Source organism: Macaca mulatta, chromosome 1 (genome assembly GCF_049350105.2).
Source record: "Macaca mulatta isolate MMU2019108-1 chromosome 1, T2T-MMU8v2.0, whole genome shotgun sequence".
Classification (NCBI taxonomy): Eukaryota; Metazoa; Chordata; class Mammalia; order Primates; family Cercopithecidae; genus Macaca; species Macaca mulatta.
The window spans coordinates 206,731,789-206,750,205 of record NC_133406.1 but is presented as its reverse complement, the minus strand read 5'-3'; the positions used below and the strand labels follow the sequence as shown (position 1 = coordinate 206,750,205).

The 18,417-nt window shown below is 42.1% G+C and overlaps 1 protein-coding gene across 1 annotated transcript in view; it reads right to left on the bottom strand.

The window, feature by feature from the left end:
* CSMD2 (CUB and Sushi multiple domains 2) overlaps positions 1-18,417 on the bottom strand; it is a 649,885-nt gene that overhangs the window by 575,990 nt on the left and 55,478 nt on the right. Inside the window, exon 2 of the mRNA XM_015134762.3 lies at positions 1,423-1,639. Within this exon, the coding sequence (XP_014990248.3) occupies positions 1,423-1,639 (217 nt within the window). The remainder of the gene's footprint in view (positions 1-1,422; positions 1,640-18,417) is intronic.

Genomic DNA, 18,417 nt, shown 5'->3' with positions numbered 1-18,417 from the left:
GAAAACCACCATGGCACTTGTACACTTATGTAACAAACCTGTATGTTCTGCACATGTACCCCAGCACTTAAAGTATAACAAAAATAATAATAACAATAATAAAGCCAGCACTCCTGCCATCACTTTCTTACCCTGTGTGCTTTGTCTTCACAGAACCAGACATGTTATGTATTTCCATATCTCCCTCCCCATTAGCATGTAGCCACTGCATGAAGGCAGTGGCTTTGTTTTTCTCACTGCTATTCCCCAGCCTCCAGGCCAGTGTCAAGACATAATAGGTACCCATGAAATATTTGTGGAATGAATGAATGAAGAGGACTCTAGCCCTTTACCAATGTTTCACAGAACCCTGCTGAACCTCAAGGGAAGATGATTAGCCCAGTCTTTTCTGGGAGAAACTGCAGGAGGGGTGCAGGGGGGCCCCAGATGCCCCCCACCTCTGCTGTAGGCTTCCCAGACTCACTTCTGCCCTGAGGAGAAAGAGAAGAGGGCTGAAGACTGTGCAGTAAATGTGTGTGTGAGACCCTGCTGCAGGAGCTTGGAAGCCAAGGGCTGAGATGCATCTTAAACAAAGCTTTGAGGTTAAGCATTTGGCTGGGAACCACTCATTAGTGCATCATGTCATTAGAAGCAATTAGCACCTCTGGCTCCCCAGGGCTTGGCTGGTAAGCCATTAACCCTTTGGCTTCCTGAGGAGACGGGAAGCCACGCTGACCTGACCTGGACAAGGCTTGTGACACAGGCTGGCTGGCCTCCGGGTCACCTAGAGAGTTATGACGCTGGGGTCTTCACCTGTGCCCCAGAAAAGTCTGCCTTTTCTGTAGAGGGTGGAAGCCTTCCTCCCGACTCCCTCCTGTGAGCTCTTCTCCTTGAGAGGCCTCAGGGGTACAGGAAGCCATCTTACTCACTTCATGGGGTTCTCTTCCATCACAGGGATGGGGATTAAGAGGGTGGGAACTCCCCCAAATTCCAGAGTCTACACTCACAACCAAGGCCTTGCAAATGCAAAGCAAATTCCAGAAAAGTGTTGATGGTTTCAAATACTATGATGCAAGACATATTCATTGCATCACTATCAGCCTTCAACACCCAAATCTGTTGGTTCCAACTTATATTTCTGTGTATACAAATAATACACCCTGTGCATGAAAAATCAGTTTCAATAGAAAGAGCTGAATTTGTCTAGAACCCTCTTGTGTTTTCTCTCTAGTCTTCCCAAATGTCCTACTAATCAATCCTCCCAACTGGAAACCTCTAAGCAAGAGACATGAATTGGGAAACCAGAGGGGTTGAGGGAGGGCATCATGAAAACAGTGGTCTTTGTTGATGACCATAAACTTTTCACTCAAGAAAGTTCTTCCTCCTAGTGAGCCTGGCTCAGAGCCCAACTGTTTGCTACAGGGAAGGTAGGCAGCATGGTACCTCGTACGCAGATTCTCCGGCTGGGGTGGACCATCAAACACTGACAGGACATCAAAGTCCTCTTCCAGGGCAAAGGACTGGAACACAAGCTGGATCCTGTGCTGCTCTTCCGCGGTGATGGTCCACGTGCAGTTGGCGTAATTGGGGTAGCCATAAGGGAACCCTGGGCTCTCAACTGTCCCATTGGGACCGTGCAGTTGGAACGTGCAGTTCTGGCCTGGGAAAGAGAAACAGAGCAGTTCAGAATAGCCAGAATAACTCCTAGAAGCTTCTAGAGAGTCAGGAGTAATGTGTTAGCCAATCATGAACCCACTTTTCCAAGCGCTTCCCATGAGCCAGCCCTGTGCTTGGCACTGAGGGAGGTACAAAGGGTGACTGACGTTGACTGTGGGCTTGCTGTGTGCTGTGTACTGACCAGGTGATACATTGTGTGTCATTTAATCAAGGCTTACAGCAACTCTATGCAGTAGAAAATTAAGGTTTTGAGAGTCAGAACTACAAAGTCACCAATACCAGGCTGAACTCAGACTTCCCCTCTACAACATGGAATGTCAGAACGACAATTTCAAATCTTCTCCACTGTCTACAACCTCCCAGCTCTCAGCTAACTCCTCTCCCTCACTCTCCATAGGAAATAAAAGCCATTTCTAAGGATTCCCTTGCCTTCCCCATTCCAAACCCTTCTAGCCTATCCCATGCTATCTTCATTCCCGCTACAGAGGAGCCACCTCTTCCTCCACCTAAATGGAGGAAGGGTTTCCCTACTCCATTCCCTACTCTTCAAGAACAGTATACGATCCTTTTTCTCTCTAACGTGTGTTCAGTCATTTCCTCTCCACTAGTACCTTCTCATTTTAAATGTGCTCAAGACTATCGTTAAGAAAACAATTCCCCACCCCACTTCTCATCTCCCTCCAGCCTTCTCTCTCTCTCTTCTTCTTCACAGCCAAATTTATAGAAAACACAATCTGTCTATACTTTCTGTCTCCATTTCCTTACTTCCCACTCACTCTCCAACCCTGTCAATTCTGCCTTCTGGTCCCATCTATCCACCCAAACAGGTCTACTACCCATGGGCTCGGTGGCTATTTTTCCATCTTCTGGTTAATTGACTGCTCAGTACCTCTGACTGCTGTTGCTCACCCTCCTTTCCGAAACACTCCTCCGGGCCAGAGCATCTCAGACCTCACTGTGCACACGCATCACCTGCGGATCTGTCTCAAATGGAGATTCAGCTCGACACTGCGGTGGGACTGGAGAGACTGCCTTTCCACCTTGCTCCCTGGTGATGTGATGATGCCCTGTATGGGACCATATTTTGAGCAGCAGTGCCCTGAGCTTCCTCCCACAATACCATACTCCTTTCCTGCTCCCGCTCTTTCTCTGCCTCCTTTCAGTCTCTGTGCCAAGGCTTCTCCTCTTCCCTCCAATTTGGGGGACTTCCCACTTATGCATTGGTTACTCACAATGTTGTGATCCAGGCCAGTCATCCCTCTGTGCACCAGGCCCGTCACCCCTTTGGGATGCTCTTGATGTCCCCCCACCCACTCTCTCCTCTTCTGTTGCCTCCCCCACAACTCAATGAATGGAATCGTGCCTCCATCTCTTTATCTAAGTAAGGCTCACCTAAAAGCTTCCTCTTCTTCACAACCCCATGGCTAATCTACCACTCTATCTCTATGTCCATCTGTCCCCACCCCACGCCAAACTCATTCCTAAACTGCCATATTCACTCCTAACTGGTCAGCCACATTTGCTCTGGTCCTTGCCAATCTGTTCTTCACACTGCAGGCAGAATATGGTGAGGTCATCCCAACCTCCCATCTGCCCCAAACGTTCAATGGCTCCTCCTTGCTCTTCAATAAAGAAAAAAGCATTTGAAGTATACAAGGGTCTCTACATGGCCTGGCCCTTAGTGACCTCCCAGCTTCATATCCACCAGTTTTCCAGTCAAATCCTGCCTGTTTATGTCCTTTGTACTTGCCACACCCTCGTACTGCAGAGCCACAGGACCTTTGCATGTGTGGTTCTCTTTGCCTACAACACTTCTAGCATACCCATCTTTCAGATCTCAGCCTAGTGTCCTTCCTTGGTCAGATCAAGCCCACTATGATACACTGTCATGATATCGTAACTTCTCCTTAGTGGCACTTATTATAGATCTCCATGCTTCCATATGATTGTTTCACAAGTATCTGTCTTCTCACCAGGCCGAATGCTTCATGAGAGCAGACACCATATGTGAATTTCCCATCTTTGAATCCATGTCCCAAGCTCAGTATCAGGTATGTGGTAGATTCTCAATAATTTAATATATTGTTTGTATTTATTTGGTGTTTGGCTAGACACTCTCCTAAAAACTACCTATATTGACTTGTCTAATCCTCACAACAGCCCTGTAAGTAGATACCATTACTATCATCTCCATTTTACAGACAAAGAACTAAGGCAGAAAGAAATTAAGGAATGGGGCCCAAGTCACTGTTACACAAAGGCAGGACTCAAACATAAGCAGTCCACTTCAAATCCATTTTCTTCACCATGATGCTGATAAATTGACTTGACACTAATTTTTTTAAAGCCCATTTTAGGGATTAACCAACAAAGGACAGTTAATCTCTAAAGGACTTTAATATTAAGAAATCTCTTAACACGAAGTATCCCATTAAATGACCAAAAAAAAAAAAAAAAAATGTTAAGGTCTTCTGAATAAATCCTAAACAAGCATTTCATAAAATTAGGCATGTAACCCTGATTAAAATAAGCATTCAAAACCAGGAAAAAGAATATTTCCTTACCATGATAAAACTTCAATTTTAGAACAATACTCTACCTTGTACTTATAGTGAAACACCTGATTAAGATCGGGAACAAGACAGAGATGCCACCATCACCTCTGGGATTTCATGGCTTATTGGAAGAGTTAACCCATGTGACACAAGAAAAAGAAATGAGAAAAGAGGAAGAAAAATTATGGTTTGCAGATGATACATTAATATACCTAGAAAACCCAGGAGAATTCATAATAAAGCTATTAGAGATAATATGAAATTTTAATAAACTAGCCAAATGCAAAATAATACACAAAAATCAGTAACATTCCTATATGTCAATGGCAGATAAAAATATAAAGAAAAAATATCCTGTTTATGGTAACTACAAAATGCATATAGTACATATAAATAAACTTAACAAGAAAGGTGCAGGCACCATATGAAAATGACTTTTACAGAGGGATAAAAAATTTGAATAACTGGAGAGACATAGCATAATCTTGAGTGGATACAGAAAGGTTAATTTATGATATTAACCTCTTGAAAAGTTATAGAAAAGTTAATTTATAAGTTTAATGCAATCCAGATGAAAAGCCCAATGACCTGTTTTAAATTTGGCAAAATGATACCTAAGTTTAACTGGAAAAATAGATTGTCACAATGCATTTTTAAAGAAAATATAGTAAATTTAGCAGTCTCATTCCACAAGATACTAAACAGCATCATAAATGACTCTTATGAAATAGTGTGGGGGTGGTCCGGGAGTAAACAGGTAGGACATGAAATGGCATTACATGAATATCTTTAATGCACATAAAAATGGAAATATGTATCAGGCAATATTAAAAAAACAATGAGAAAAGAAAAAGACTTTTGCTGGGTCAACTAATACACTGTTTGGGAAAATAATTATCTCCTCGAATCACACCATATACCAAAATAACTTCCAGACAGAGCAAAGAGTTACATGTTAAAAAATAAAGTCATAAAATAATTAGAAAAAAACCTAGGTAATTATCTGACTGATTTTTTAGCATAATAACTGAGGCGGATACTACAAGATTGATATGAAAAGTATGCATATGTCAACAATAGAAACAATATCAGAAAGCCTACAAAAATGTGAAGAGAAAAGTAATATCATGAATACAGAAAGAACTATTACTAATACTTAGGGCGGAAAGTACTATTAGTAATAATTGGGCAGGATATGAACAAATTAGTTCACAAAAGAAGACATAAATGGCCCAGAAGCCAGAAAAATATCCAACCACAGTGATAATGAAATAAAGCCTCTAACTCCACAACTTTCAGAGGAGCCCAGAGTACACTTCCTTGAACTTTCCCTCACTGGTACAGGTACCAGATTTACCTCGCTCCTGTCCCTAAAACCTGCCTGGTAATGTCATTGCATCATGCCATTCATTCCTTCCTTCATTCATTCATTCCTCTAGGATAGATCCTGTGATAAGCCAAGGGGGCCTGGATCATAGACTAGAAATAAGTAAATCCAGTCATTGGACAATAACATGCTGGAGGGGTACACATGCTAGAGTGGTTCTGAAGTATAGATGCCACAGGGGCCACATCTTAAGGGCCTCCCCCATTCGTGTTGTGGGCAACCAAGGAAATATCAACATTCACCACCATCACCAGCATCCTAGACCTCTGCCTTGGCTCAGACCTGCCAAGGACTGGAGATTCTGATTAAGAATCTGGCCGCGAATGGCATCTTCTGCTATAGAGAAAGAAGTGAAGGAGTTCAGAACAAAGCCTCCGAGAACATCTCCCAGGCAAGGGGACAGAAAAGGGAAGAAAAGGGGACAGAGTGGGGAACAGGTAGAATAGTAGGAGAGGATCCAGAGGGCAGTTCCATGCAGGAGAGGGCGACTCGATGTGGTGAACAGCACAGAAAGACTAAGATGAGGGTCTTGAATGAGGTCACTCTGTCTGGTGTCTAAATAGTCCCTCTGGAAGCAATGCCAAGAGCCGGAGCCTTGACCTGGTCCCTGCTGTATCCCTACTGCCTAGAATTCAATAAGTATTCGCTGAATGGATAGATCAATTTCAGCAAAGGCAGGTGAGAGGATGGCAAGGTGGAAAGAGGGCAGATTGTAATAGGCAAGACTGGCTGATGAGAAGTTGGAAGGCCATTGTGTTCTAAACAATAACTTTTACATTGTAAAAACTTTGTAAAATATAGGGAAGATTTAAAAAGAGAAAACTGGCCGGGCACGGTGGCTCACGCCTGTAATCCCAGCACTTTGGGAGGCCGAGGTGGGTGGATCACGAGGTCAGGAGATCGAGACTATCCTGGCTAACACAGTAAAACCCCGTCTTTACTAAAAATACAAGAAAAAAAAAATAGCCGGACGTGGTGGCGGGCGCCTGTAGTCCCAGGTACTCGAGAGGCTGAGGCAGGAGAATGGCGTGAAACCGGGAGGCGGAGTTTGCAGTGAGCCGAGATCGCTCCACTGCACTCCAGCCTGGGCGACAGAGCGAGACTCCATCTCAAAAAACATAAAATAAAATAAAAAAATAAAAATAAAAAAGAGAAAACTGATTATAATCTCTTCCTTCCAGAGGCAACTGCTGTTAATATTTTCATTTTTTTGAAATTTTTTCCATGCATATTTCACATTTCACATTGTTGAGATAACACCATATATATAATTTTGTGTGCTACTTTTTCAGTAAGTTATTCTTCAATCTTCAATTTAAAAAGGCAATGTGGACTTGTAATATGCATAGATATGCACATATGCAATGCAAGTATAAAAAATATATATCCAGTCTCCCTCCTCCCCACCCAATCCAAAATTACCGAAGTTAACAGCCAGGTATGTGTCCCTCCCTCACCTTCTTCTCTCTCATGCAAACCATATGGACACATTCTGGGAGAATTTTTATTATTTCGTTTAAAAAATAAAACTGTAGTTTAGTTCATTTTTCTGCAACTTGCTTTTTCACATAACAATACGCCGGGGACACCTTCCAGGTCAGTAGATACAGATCTAACTTATTTTTTATATGAATGTGTAATATTCCATGCCATGGATGTATCTCAATTTATTCAACCACTCCCCTGTTGATGGCCATTCAGGTCATTTCTCGGTTTTCTTTTGTAACAATTCAGTAAACGTTATAACATGAGCGTTCCCTAAGATACTGAATCTGTTCATAAACAGCATTTTAAATGGATGCACAACGTTTCAATGTACGGTTATACTAGAATTTAGTTAGCCATTCTCCTACTGTCAAACATTTAAATTGCTTCTGGATTTTTTGTTCCATTGTAAATAAAACCTGGACCCTTAGTTAGATCTGGTGACAGGATGCTGGTCAATGCAGTGGAAAATGCCTTTCCACGGCCAGAATCCCAGAACGAATGTTCCCCTATGCAGTAACTGCCTCCAGCTTTGGTTTCAGGTGGAGTCAGGTAAGGTACTGTCCACATTAGGCTGGCTGACCTCTGTCAGGGATGGCTAGAAAGGGTTAGGAGCGTGACTCATTTGGAAACCTCCCTGAAACCAGTGTATGTTAGTAAGCTGAGGAAGTTATAACCCAGAGCAGCCACTCCAGATTGAAATGTGAATGGAATGGGAGCTCATGTCAAAATGGCTTTGTCCTTTCACGCCCGTGAAATGTTGAATTTCTTTCAAGAAAAAGGCTACCTTTTCTTCACTTCTAGTGACTGATGTTCTGCCCTGTAGATAGGAATGCTGCTACTGACCTTCATTTTGATGGCACCTTGCATTTCTCTCTAGCCAGGATGGTCTGCCTTCTCCCACCCATGCCTTGAGACTCTGTTCAATGCAGCTACCCCCATCAGGCTCCAGAACAATCCCAGAGAACTAGACTCCTCAGGTCATTGCTTATTCATTTGTTTTGGATTATTTCCCCAGGACAGACTTCCAATAGCAGATGACTGGGTCAAAGGGTATGAACATTTCTGAGGCTTTGGCTCTGGGTTAACAATATCCTTTCTAGGAAATGTGCACCCATTAAACTCTCAATAGTCATGTCTAGGAATGCCTATCTCACAGCACCTTTGCCAACATTGGGTATCGTCTTATTTGGAAATTTTTTAGTTAGTGATGTTTTATGACTCAGATTCAACATCTTTTTCACTTTTTCTAATAATTTTTTTTATTATTATTGTACTTTAAGTTCTAGGGTACATGTGCATAACGTGCAGGTTTGTTACATATGTATACTTGTGCCATGTTGCTGTGCTGCACCCATCAATTCGTCAGCACCCATCAACTCGTCATTTACATCAGGTATAACTCCCAGTGCAATCCCTCCCCCCTCTCCCCTCCCCATGATAGGCCCCGGTGTGTGATGTTCCCCTTCCCGAGTCCAAGTGATCTCATTGTTCAGTTCCCACCTATGAGTGAGAACATGAGGTGTTTGGTTTTCTGTTCTTGTGATAGTTTGCTAAGAATGATGGTTTCCAGCTGCATCCATGTCCCTACAAAGGACACAAACTCATCCTTTTTTATTAAAAACAAAAACAAAAAACAAATACCACAATGAAAAATGAGCTGAGGACTTAATCACATAGTTCCAAAAAGAAGGAATTAAAATTATTAGACGTACCAAAACCCCATCAGTAAGTCTAATAATTTTAATTCCTTCTTTTTGGAACTATCTGATTAAGTCCTCAGCTCATTTTTCATTGTGGTATTTGTTTTTTTTTTTCCTGATTTCTTACCTATTTATCTATTTTATATATGTGTAATATATTAAACCTTTATGCATAGCATTGCTACATACATGTTTTGTAGTTGTTCGGCCTTTTAATTTTATCATGTTTGACATTCTGAAGTTTCTAAATGTTATATACTTAAATCTTCTATTAGGTCTTACTATTTTTCTTGTCAGTTTGTACTAACTCTTTATAGAGTTAGAATTTTAATCTTTTGTCATATTTGTTGCAAATATTGTTTTCCACCTGGTTGTGTGCTTTTTGTTTTGTTTAGATTTCCCATATAGATTAAAATGTCACTTTTTACAGGCAGTCACATTTATCTCTTTTTTTCTTGGTAATATTTTTCCCTTGTTCGCATTGAGAAAGACTTCTCTCAACTAAAGATTGGTTGGCTTCTCATCTCACTCAACATAAAAGCCAAAGTCCTCACAATAGTCCTCTAAGCTTTAAAGGAATGGGTACCCAGATGCCTGTCCACCTTCTCTCCTATCTCTTGTCCCCTCATCCCTGTGATCCAACCATATCCCTGTGATCCATCCATATCCCTATAATCCGGCCATGCTGGACCTTTGCATTTGCTGAGGCTTCAGCCTGGAAAATGTTTCCCCAGTAGCCATGGGACCCTCACTTATTTCCGGTGTCTAGTCAAATATCACCTCCTCGGAGACCACCCTAAGTACAATTCAGACCTGCCTCTCAAGTCAGGTGTTCCAGGTGCCTGCTTTATTTCTGTTCACAGCACTTAGCACCTCTGACATATATTTTCCTCTTGTTTATTTTCTGATGCACCCCCTCAAGTAACATGCAATCTCCATGAGAATGGGGTGCCATTTTGTTCTCTGCTCTATCTCCAGCTCCCAGACCTGAATCTGGCACACAGTAGATGCTCACAGAATAGTTGTTGGTTGAATGAATGAATAAATGAACATTAATTGCCCACCTGGCATTCTGTGCTTGGATTGTTCCTTCACTCGGCTAACTCCAGGCATTTTCAAACTCATTACCTTCTCCAGAAAGCCTTCTGGGAACCCTCAAGACACCATCAAGTATTTGTCCACTCCTTGTTCATCATTCATGATGAATGTCATTGCCTTCACCAATGGTGATATAATGATATGTTTACATGGCTGTCTCTACCAGCAAACTCCTTGAGCTTTTCTTCAATTTTATTTCCATCACCTAGCCCAGTACTTGCCCATAGCAGACACTCAGTACATTTTTTTAAATGAATGAGTGAGTGAAATGAATTAATCTTTTGTAGTAGGTTGGTGCAAAGGTAATTGCGGTTTTTGCCATTAACAGTAATGGCAAAAAAAAAAAAAAATTACTTTTGCACTAATCTAATATTCAAAAAATACTCACCAACTTCACTTATCTGTGTATTTATGGTTTATTTTGGAAGTGGCCTAGTGGAAAGGTTAAAAGCATGAGTTTTTGGAAACAAAAGCTTTGGGTTCAAATTTCAGATTTGCCACTTAATATTGTGTGTGGGCAACTTATTTAAACTCTTTAAGCCTTAATTTTGACATCTTTAAAATTAACACCCACTTCTAGGATGGTTGTACAGATTAATGTGATATCTGCTGAGTTGCTAAATGTTCAGTACAGAACCTGGCACAACAAACACCACCTAATCTTCCAGTAAAGAGCTATGCTTTTCTTGATGTAAGTCCCAGTCACATCTTGTTAAGGTTATTCACAGACATTTTATGCACTTTTTGCTGCACTAGTGAATGCCATTTTTTCTCATTATTTTTTTCTAACTGGTTTTTATGATATACAGAAAACCTATTGATTTTTATACATTCATCTCACATCCAGCTAGGTTTCTGAACACTTATTAATTCTAAAAATTTATCAGTTGGTTCCCTTGGGTGTTTTAGGTACACAATCACGTTGTCTACAAATAATGATAATTTTAAGGAGGTAACTCTTTTGAGAAGTTTGGCAGGAAAATCCAATTCAATTCTGCAAATATTTATTGACTGATAAGGTCAATTTTGGACAAATTTAGTTGGAGATGCCAGTGGGACATCCAGACGGAGATGGCCAGAAGGCAATTAGGGCTGTAGACTGGTGTTTGGGAGTGCAATCTGGACTGGAGATATGGATTTGTTGAAGCCATGCAATTAATGAAACTGCCCTAAGAGGAAACACAGGGGGGAGCTGCAGATGCTGGATAAATCATTGTGCCTGCTGAAGGTGTCTCACCTGCCACACGGAGTGCCAGCTGGACACCTCAAGTCTACAGTCAGCCTCTGGCCCATCACTATGCATGCCTTCTGGCAGGGGCACCTTGTCTGCTGATGAAAGAGGCAGGGGTCGAACAGTATCTTTGGCTCTCTGCAATGACCCTTTAGGAAAGGACCAAGAACTAGGTCATTGGGGATGCTGGCACTGAGCCTCATTTTAGCCCCTCTCCCCTGCACAGCATGTGCCTCAGTCACACCACTAATTTGTCACGTGTGGTGCTTGGCCCTTTGCCTTGTATGCCCTTCCACTGCAGCCTTCTCAACCTAGCAAATCTAACTCATTGTCCCAGGCTCAGTTCATCTCCTCTAAGGAGCCTCCTCTAGTCTGCAGGCAGTTACTCTTCTCTCTCCGCCACCCCCATCTCCCTATTTCGTGCATTAAGTGTTGGGTGAGACAGTTATCACAGATGTTTCTAATGAAGATGTGCATTATTTTTTTTACTACAGATCTTAACAATCAGAGAGATTTCTGTGAATGTGTAATAGCCTAATCCAGGGTTTCTCAACCTCGACACTATCAGCATTTTGGGTGGGATAATTCTTCATTGTGGGAGGCTGTCCTGTACACATAGGATGTTTAGCAGCATCCCTGGCCTCTACCCAGTGGATGCCAGTAGCACCTCCCAATGTGACAACCAAAATTTCTCCAGACATTGCCAAATGTCCTCTAGGGGGAAAATCACCCCTAGTTGAGAACGACTAGTCTAATTCTTAGCCATATTGAAGTTCCTAATGAAGGTTAGAAATACTCCCTCTAGAATCACATACATAGGAAACTAACCTCCCACCGTTTTCATTCATTTCAGGGCATTAGCAGGCCAAAGGAGCCTATCGCTGGACGCCCCCCCCCCATGACCTGAAGTCTTTCATCTTTGTTGTGCCATGCCTTCCTTGGAGCCTGGTGACACCATCTCAAATGCTATCTTTAAATATGTAAAACAAAACACATAGAATTGCAAAGGAAATCAGTTATATCAAAATATAGTTTTTAAAATATATTGAAAATTGATCATATACTAATAAGTGCTCCTTTATTAATGCATTATTAATAAGATCTAGCAGTGGGCCTGATACATATTGTAGTTTGAAGCATAAATGCTACTTCAAGATAATTGTACCAACTGTAATGTTCTATGGAAATATTGGTGATCTTACCAGTGACAAATTCACAGGTACTGGTAATACCACTTCGGTGTTTGTTGCCTATCTTCACGATTGGTAGAAACGTTGTTTCAGTAGGAGATTAGTGAAAATAATGCAATTGTCTTCATCCAAGTTAGGGACCCCATGGATTCTATCAAGAACCCCAAATTCAGTCTTTCATTCAGCAAATCTGGGGAATGGTTGGCTTCGTTCCAGGGTGTATAGGTGGGGGTGTTAATGGGCAGTAGGGAGTTGGTGGAGATGGGAGGAGCAGATTGCTTACAGTGTGGTCCATGCCTTCAAGGAGTTCACAGTGGATTGTAGGAGACAGACATGGCCCATCTTACTAGCCATCTCCATGTAACAATTAGTTCAGGGAAACCACGTTGTTCAATCTTAGAGGAACAGAAAGGAGCACAGACAAACCTAAAAGGACTGGTGCTTTCATGCAAGTCTGAGAAGGGACCAACATTTTTGTGCTTCGCTAACATTATCTCTCTAACATTTGCAATGACCCTTTTGAAATGGCTGCTACAGCCCCACCCCCATCATATTACAGGTGAAGAAACTAAGGCTCTTCGAGGCTTAAAAACATGTTCAAGGTCAAACAAATAGCAATGGAAAAGCTGAGATTCCAACCCAGATCTGTACAAAAGCAAAACTCAGGCTCTCAACCCTACCATCCTTCCCTCTGCCAGGCTGCAAATATTTCACACACCATCTCGGGACATACTCCCAAAGCTATAGTCCTGGTTCCACTCTGCACCCAGCGCCAGGGGTCAGAGCCTGGGATTTACTGAAAAGAGCTTAGCACAGCTGCTGTGCCTCAGGGACCTGGATACAAAACAGGGTCTCCTGTTTCCTCTCAAGCTGGGGATGCATGCAACAAAGGCACAAAACAATGCATAGCAGGTGGAGTGAAGCAGCAAGCCTGTCCCTGTACCATATCCAATTGCTCCGTGAGAATAATCCCATGCCACTCAGCTTCCTAATTCTAACTCCAGGCTTTCTGATTCTCCTGGACATGTTTAACACAGAAGCCACCACTGTGGACCAAACATGATTTCCCCTGCATGGCGATACAGATGCAGTTCATTTCCCATCATCCTGAGCCAACACTAGTCAGGGGTTGTTTATTATTTTGACAGGGAATCCTGGACTAGCAGAAGCAACTCTGCTTTACTGATTGTCATTATGCCACATCCCTGGATCAGCAGCAAGACAAAGGACCAGGTATCTCTGGGGCCAGGAGCCTCTGCCAGGCTGGTTCTACTCCTGTCTGGGTCTTTCAGAGTGAAAACGAGGAACTATCATTGAATTCTCCCCAGCTGAGAAGATGCCTGAGCTATGGTTTTGGTCCACGGGACAACGGCTAAGCACAGGAACAGATTCATGAAAGTTGAGGGCTTAGCAAATGCTTGATTAATTCATTTACTTATTTTGAAAATCGTATTAAGCACCCACTGTGTCCCAGGCATTATTCCTGCCCTCATGGAGCTTACGGTCTAATAAAAATATATTATTAAACATTTTTTTCTGTGCCAAGTACTGTCTTATGCATTGTACATATGATAATTCATTCCATTCTCACAACTGTATGATATAGGTGCTATTACTCTCCCCATTTCATAGGTAGGGAAACTGAGGTCTAGGAAGGTTAAGTAATCTGCCCAAGGTCAGACAGCTGATAAATAGTGGAAATAAGAATCAACCCCAGGCAATCTGGTACCACATCCTGTCTTCTTAACCACTACTCTATCATAGATGATGGATGGATAGATGGGTGGGTGGATGGATGAGGGGCGGACAACATAGTAAGCTAAACCCCTTTCTAGAGCACTCTCATACAGCAAAGAACTTCACCTTAGGTAGCCTTTTCCTCAAGTATCAGACATGTCAGTTAGAACTCCTAGGCTTCTGCCCCTTTGCCTGACATTTGGGGAATGAGTACACTATGGTGAGGTTCAGCACAGCGGCAGAAAGGGGACCACATGGGGACATCTGTGCACATTGAACTTCCCAAAAGAAAAAGAATCATAATAACTCGGGAAATAGGAGTGAATTGTCAAAATATGTGAAACCAAGCCTATGCTGCTGTTTCTGTCATCATGAGAACCTCATGATGGCAGGACCACACCTGACTCACTGTTAAATCCGAACACAAGGTTTGGCATTTCATAGACACTCCATTAATATTTGTCAAATAAATGGATTAATTGTCTGCTTGTCAACTGTGTCTTGTTTTTTCTTTTCATTTGTTTCTTTATCCATTAAAAACACATGGCTCCTGTTTTATCTGGTGGAGCTGGCCTCATCCCTAAAGAAAATAAGTAACTTTAAGCCCTGTGCCCGTATGAGACACATATTTGAAAGTTAATTTTAAAAATGAGAGAGAGAAAAAGAAAACAAAACCCTAATGAGAGAGAAAAAAAAGAAAAACAAAACCCTAACATAGTGCCATGGAATGAGAAAGCCTGGGTTCTTAACTCTGCTTTGCCACTTGCTACCAAGGAATATGGTCAAGTCCCTTAGTCAGTTAAGGCTCCTGCCCCCTCTATGGAATGGGGTTCTCAAGACCACATTCACAGAGATGCTCTGAGGCAGCTAGCCCAAGTGAGTGGTTGGTGCCTGACAGGAGCAAGAGGAGCCCTGTCCATGGTCCTGAACCGTGAATGTCCTCAGGGGAGGTTGTTTCTCTTGATCCTAAGCCACTGGGGACGCCTGTCCAACCTCTCCCATAATTTCTGCACCAGAAGAAAAAGGAACTACAATGATAAGAAAATAATAGAACTGGTGAGATAAAGAAACAGAGGGATAGAAAGAGGGAAAGAGGCTGAAGAGGGAAAGGGGTGAAGGTAGAAAAGAGAGAGCACTGCAGCTCCATTCAGAATCCTGAGTGCCTGAGACTCTGTCTTCCCACCTTGGGCCAGACGGAACCACAGTAGAGATTATTTGACACAGGAGTCCTGGGATAGGGAGGACAAACCTTCCAAGGTGTACTCCTGAGATGTCCCTGGCACTTATTCTTCAGCAGCCAATGACATGGAAGAGATGCCTCTAGATGCCTCTAGAGATGAGGGGTGGGAAGACTTGAAATCAGAAAGCATGAGGGACAGCATCAAAGAGGGCATGACATGTGGTCACCAGCTGTTGCACGCATCCTCTTCTTTCTCCATAGCAGCCCAACGCCCTCATTCCTCTGACAGCTTCAGACTGGACATCCACTGGGAATCCAGAAGGTTCATTCATGAAGACAGTGGCAGCAGATCCAGGGCAAGCTCAATCCAGATCATTCTTTAAATTAAGGCATTCAAAGGTCATCTGCAATTTCACTTTGTTTTCCCAATCTTCAGCAGACGTGTTTCTCATTTTACATACAAAGGAAAGGGTTTTGTGTTTTGATGACCCCAACTGCACATTTGAATTGTATGAGCACTGATGGTGTTTTGAAAATTGTTCCTATCAAAAGGGAGAGCTCAAATCAGCTCCCACTGCTCAAGCAAATGAGTGATGGGGTCAGTATGGACCTGGTTCAGCTCAGACCAGTCTAGATGCCAACAGGGACTCATCCTTCAATGAACATTCGGCATCTTCATCATGAAATTTTTGCCAACCCAGAATGGTATTGCCTACGTTGTCCCTCAGAGTTTTTACAGTTTTGGGTTTTACATTTAAGTCTTTTAGAGCTTCTGCACAGCAAAAGAAACTATCAACAGAGTAAACAGACAACCTAAAGAAGGGGAGAAAATATTTGCAAACTATGCATCTGACAAAGGTGTAATATTCAGCATCTATAAGGAACTTAAACAAATTTATAAGAAAAAATAAACAACCCCATTAAAAAGTGGGCAAAGGACAGGAACAAATACTTTCCAAAAGAAGACATATATGAGACTGACAAGCATATTTTAAAAAGCTCGATATCACTGATCATTAGAGAAATGCAAATCAAAATCACAATGAGATCCCATCTTACAACACTCAGAATGGCTACTATTAAAAAACAACAGATGCTGGCAAGGTGGTGGAGAAAAGAGAATGCTTTTACACTGTTGGTGAGAGTGTAAAATTAGTTCAACCATTGTAGAAAGCAGTTTGGTGATTCCTCAAAGACCTAGAAACAGAACTATCATTTAACCCAGCAATCCCATAACTGGGTACATACACAAAGGAACATAAATCATTCCACCATAAAGACGCATCCACGTGTATGTTCATTGAAGCACTATTCACAATAGCAAAAACATAGAATCAATCTAAATGTCCATCAATAGTAAACTGGATAAAGAAAATATGGTACATATACACCATGGAATACTATCCAGCCATAAAAAAAAACAAGATCATGTCTCTTGCAGGAACATGAATGGAGCGTATATATTAAGATCTCCATCTTAAGCTAGAGGCCATCATCCTTAGCAAACCAACACAGAAATAGAAAACCAAGCACCACATATTCTTACTTATAAGTGGGAGCTAATATAAGAACACATGGACACAAAGAGGCGAGCCACATACACCAGGGACTACCTGAGGGTGGAGAATAGGAGGAGGGAAAGGATCCAAAAAATAACTATCAGTTACTAAGCTTAATATCTAGGTGACAAAATAATCTACTCAACAAACCCCCATGACATGAATTTACCTGTATAACAAACTTGCACATGTACCCCAAATCTAAAATAAAAGTTAAAAAATAAAATAAAATGAAATAAAATATTAACTAACCCCCTACTTCCATCCCTGGCACCTCCAATCTCCCTTACCCGCTCTATGTTTTCTTACTTTAATAGCATGTATCACTCTATAGCACCCTGAGTAATTTACTTATATATTGTACTTACTGTTTGTTGTTTATTTCCTCCTGCTAGAATATTTACTTCACAAGAGAAAGGTCTTTGTTTTACTGACTGATACATCCCAAGTGCCTAGAACAGTGACTGGCACATAGTCAGCACTCAGTTAATATTGGTTGAATGAATGAATAAACTGCAATCCAGAGCTTTTACAAAAATACAACTTACAGGGACCCAACTCCCTAAAGGCCTAGGAAACCAAACCAGTTGGTGTGGCTCTGTCTGGTAGCACACAGACCCAGAAACCCAGCCCACAAAGAAAATCTGGGAAGGAAGGATCCTGAATGCCACTTGCCCATGACTTCCATCACCATCTCCCTACCAGACTGAGTTCCTTGGGGACAGAGAGCATGGTCTGCCTTTTTTACCACTACATCATTGAGGACCCAGCACAGAGCTGCCACAGGATGCATGTGTCAGTAAGCAGGAAGTTGAAGGAATTTCAGTCATCATTTATCAGGCACTGACTGTGTGTGCCCCACACAATGATGACGTCAGTCCTTGTGTTATTTCTGTTAAAACTTCCAATATCCCAAAGAAGCAGATATTATTCTTCACCCCATGTAAGAAATGAGGATCAGGGTAAGAAGATTGCCCAAGTTCACACATACAATAACATCTGGCAAAGCTGGGGTTAAAATACAGGATTCTCTGACTCCTGAGACTGAGATCTTAACATATAGGCTCTACCACCTCATTGGTATGAAAGAGGAAGGGAGGGAGAGAGAAAAAGACTTGGGCTGGTCATATGCCAGACATAGCATGGAGGCCTAAAAGAGCTGACCAGAGCTAAGAAGCTTTTCTCAACTAGACACGACTCCATTACAGCCCTGTCTCTGTCTCCCTGCCCCCAGAAGAAGGACAGACGTGGCAGTCTTGGTTGAAAGGGAACTTATTTCAATAAATTATTTCAAACTCTCTCTCTCTCTCTCTCTCTCAGTTTGAATGAACTGAGGGAAAAATATATCTGAGTGGGTAGACAGATAATCTAAAAATTGTGTCAGGGAGTAGAGAAATGTACTTCCTCTTACAGTCTCTATAAAAGGAAACCCTAACAAGCCCATTGTTGCCCCTTGCCCATAAACATGCAAACCAAGGTGAAAAGCATGATCAGGCTGGGCACGTGGAGACATTGGGTTCAGAACCCACCCCAGTGACCTCAGACTTCTGGTTAGAAGACATTGCTATGGCCATTTCCCCTTATGCCCAGTTCTACCCTTAACGGCCTTTGCTCATCCTGGGATTCCCCAACCTTG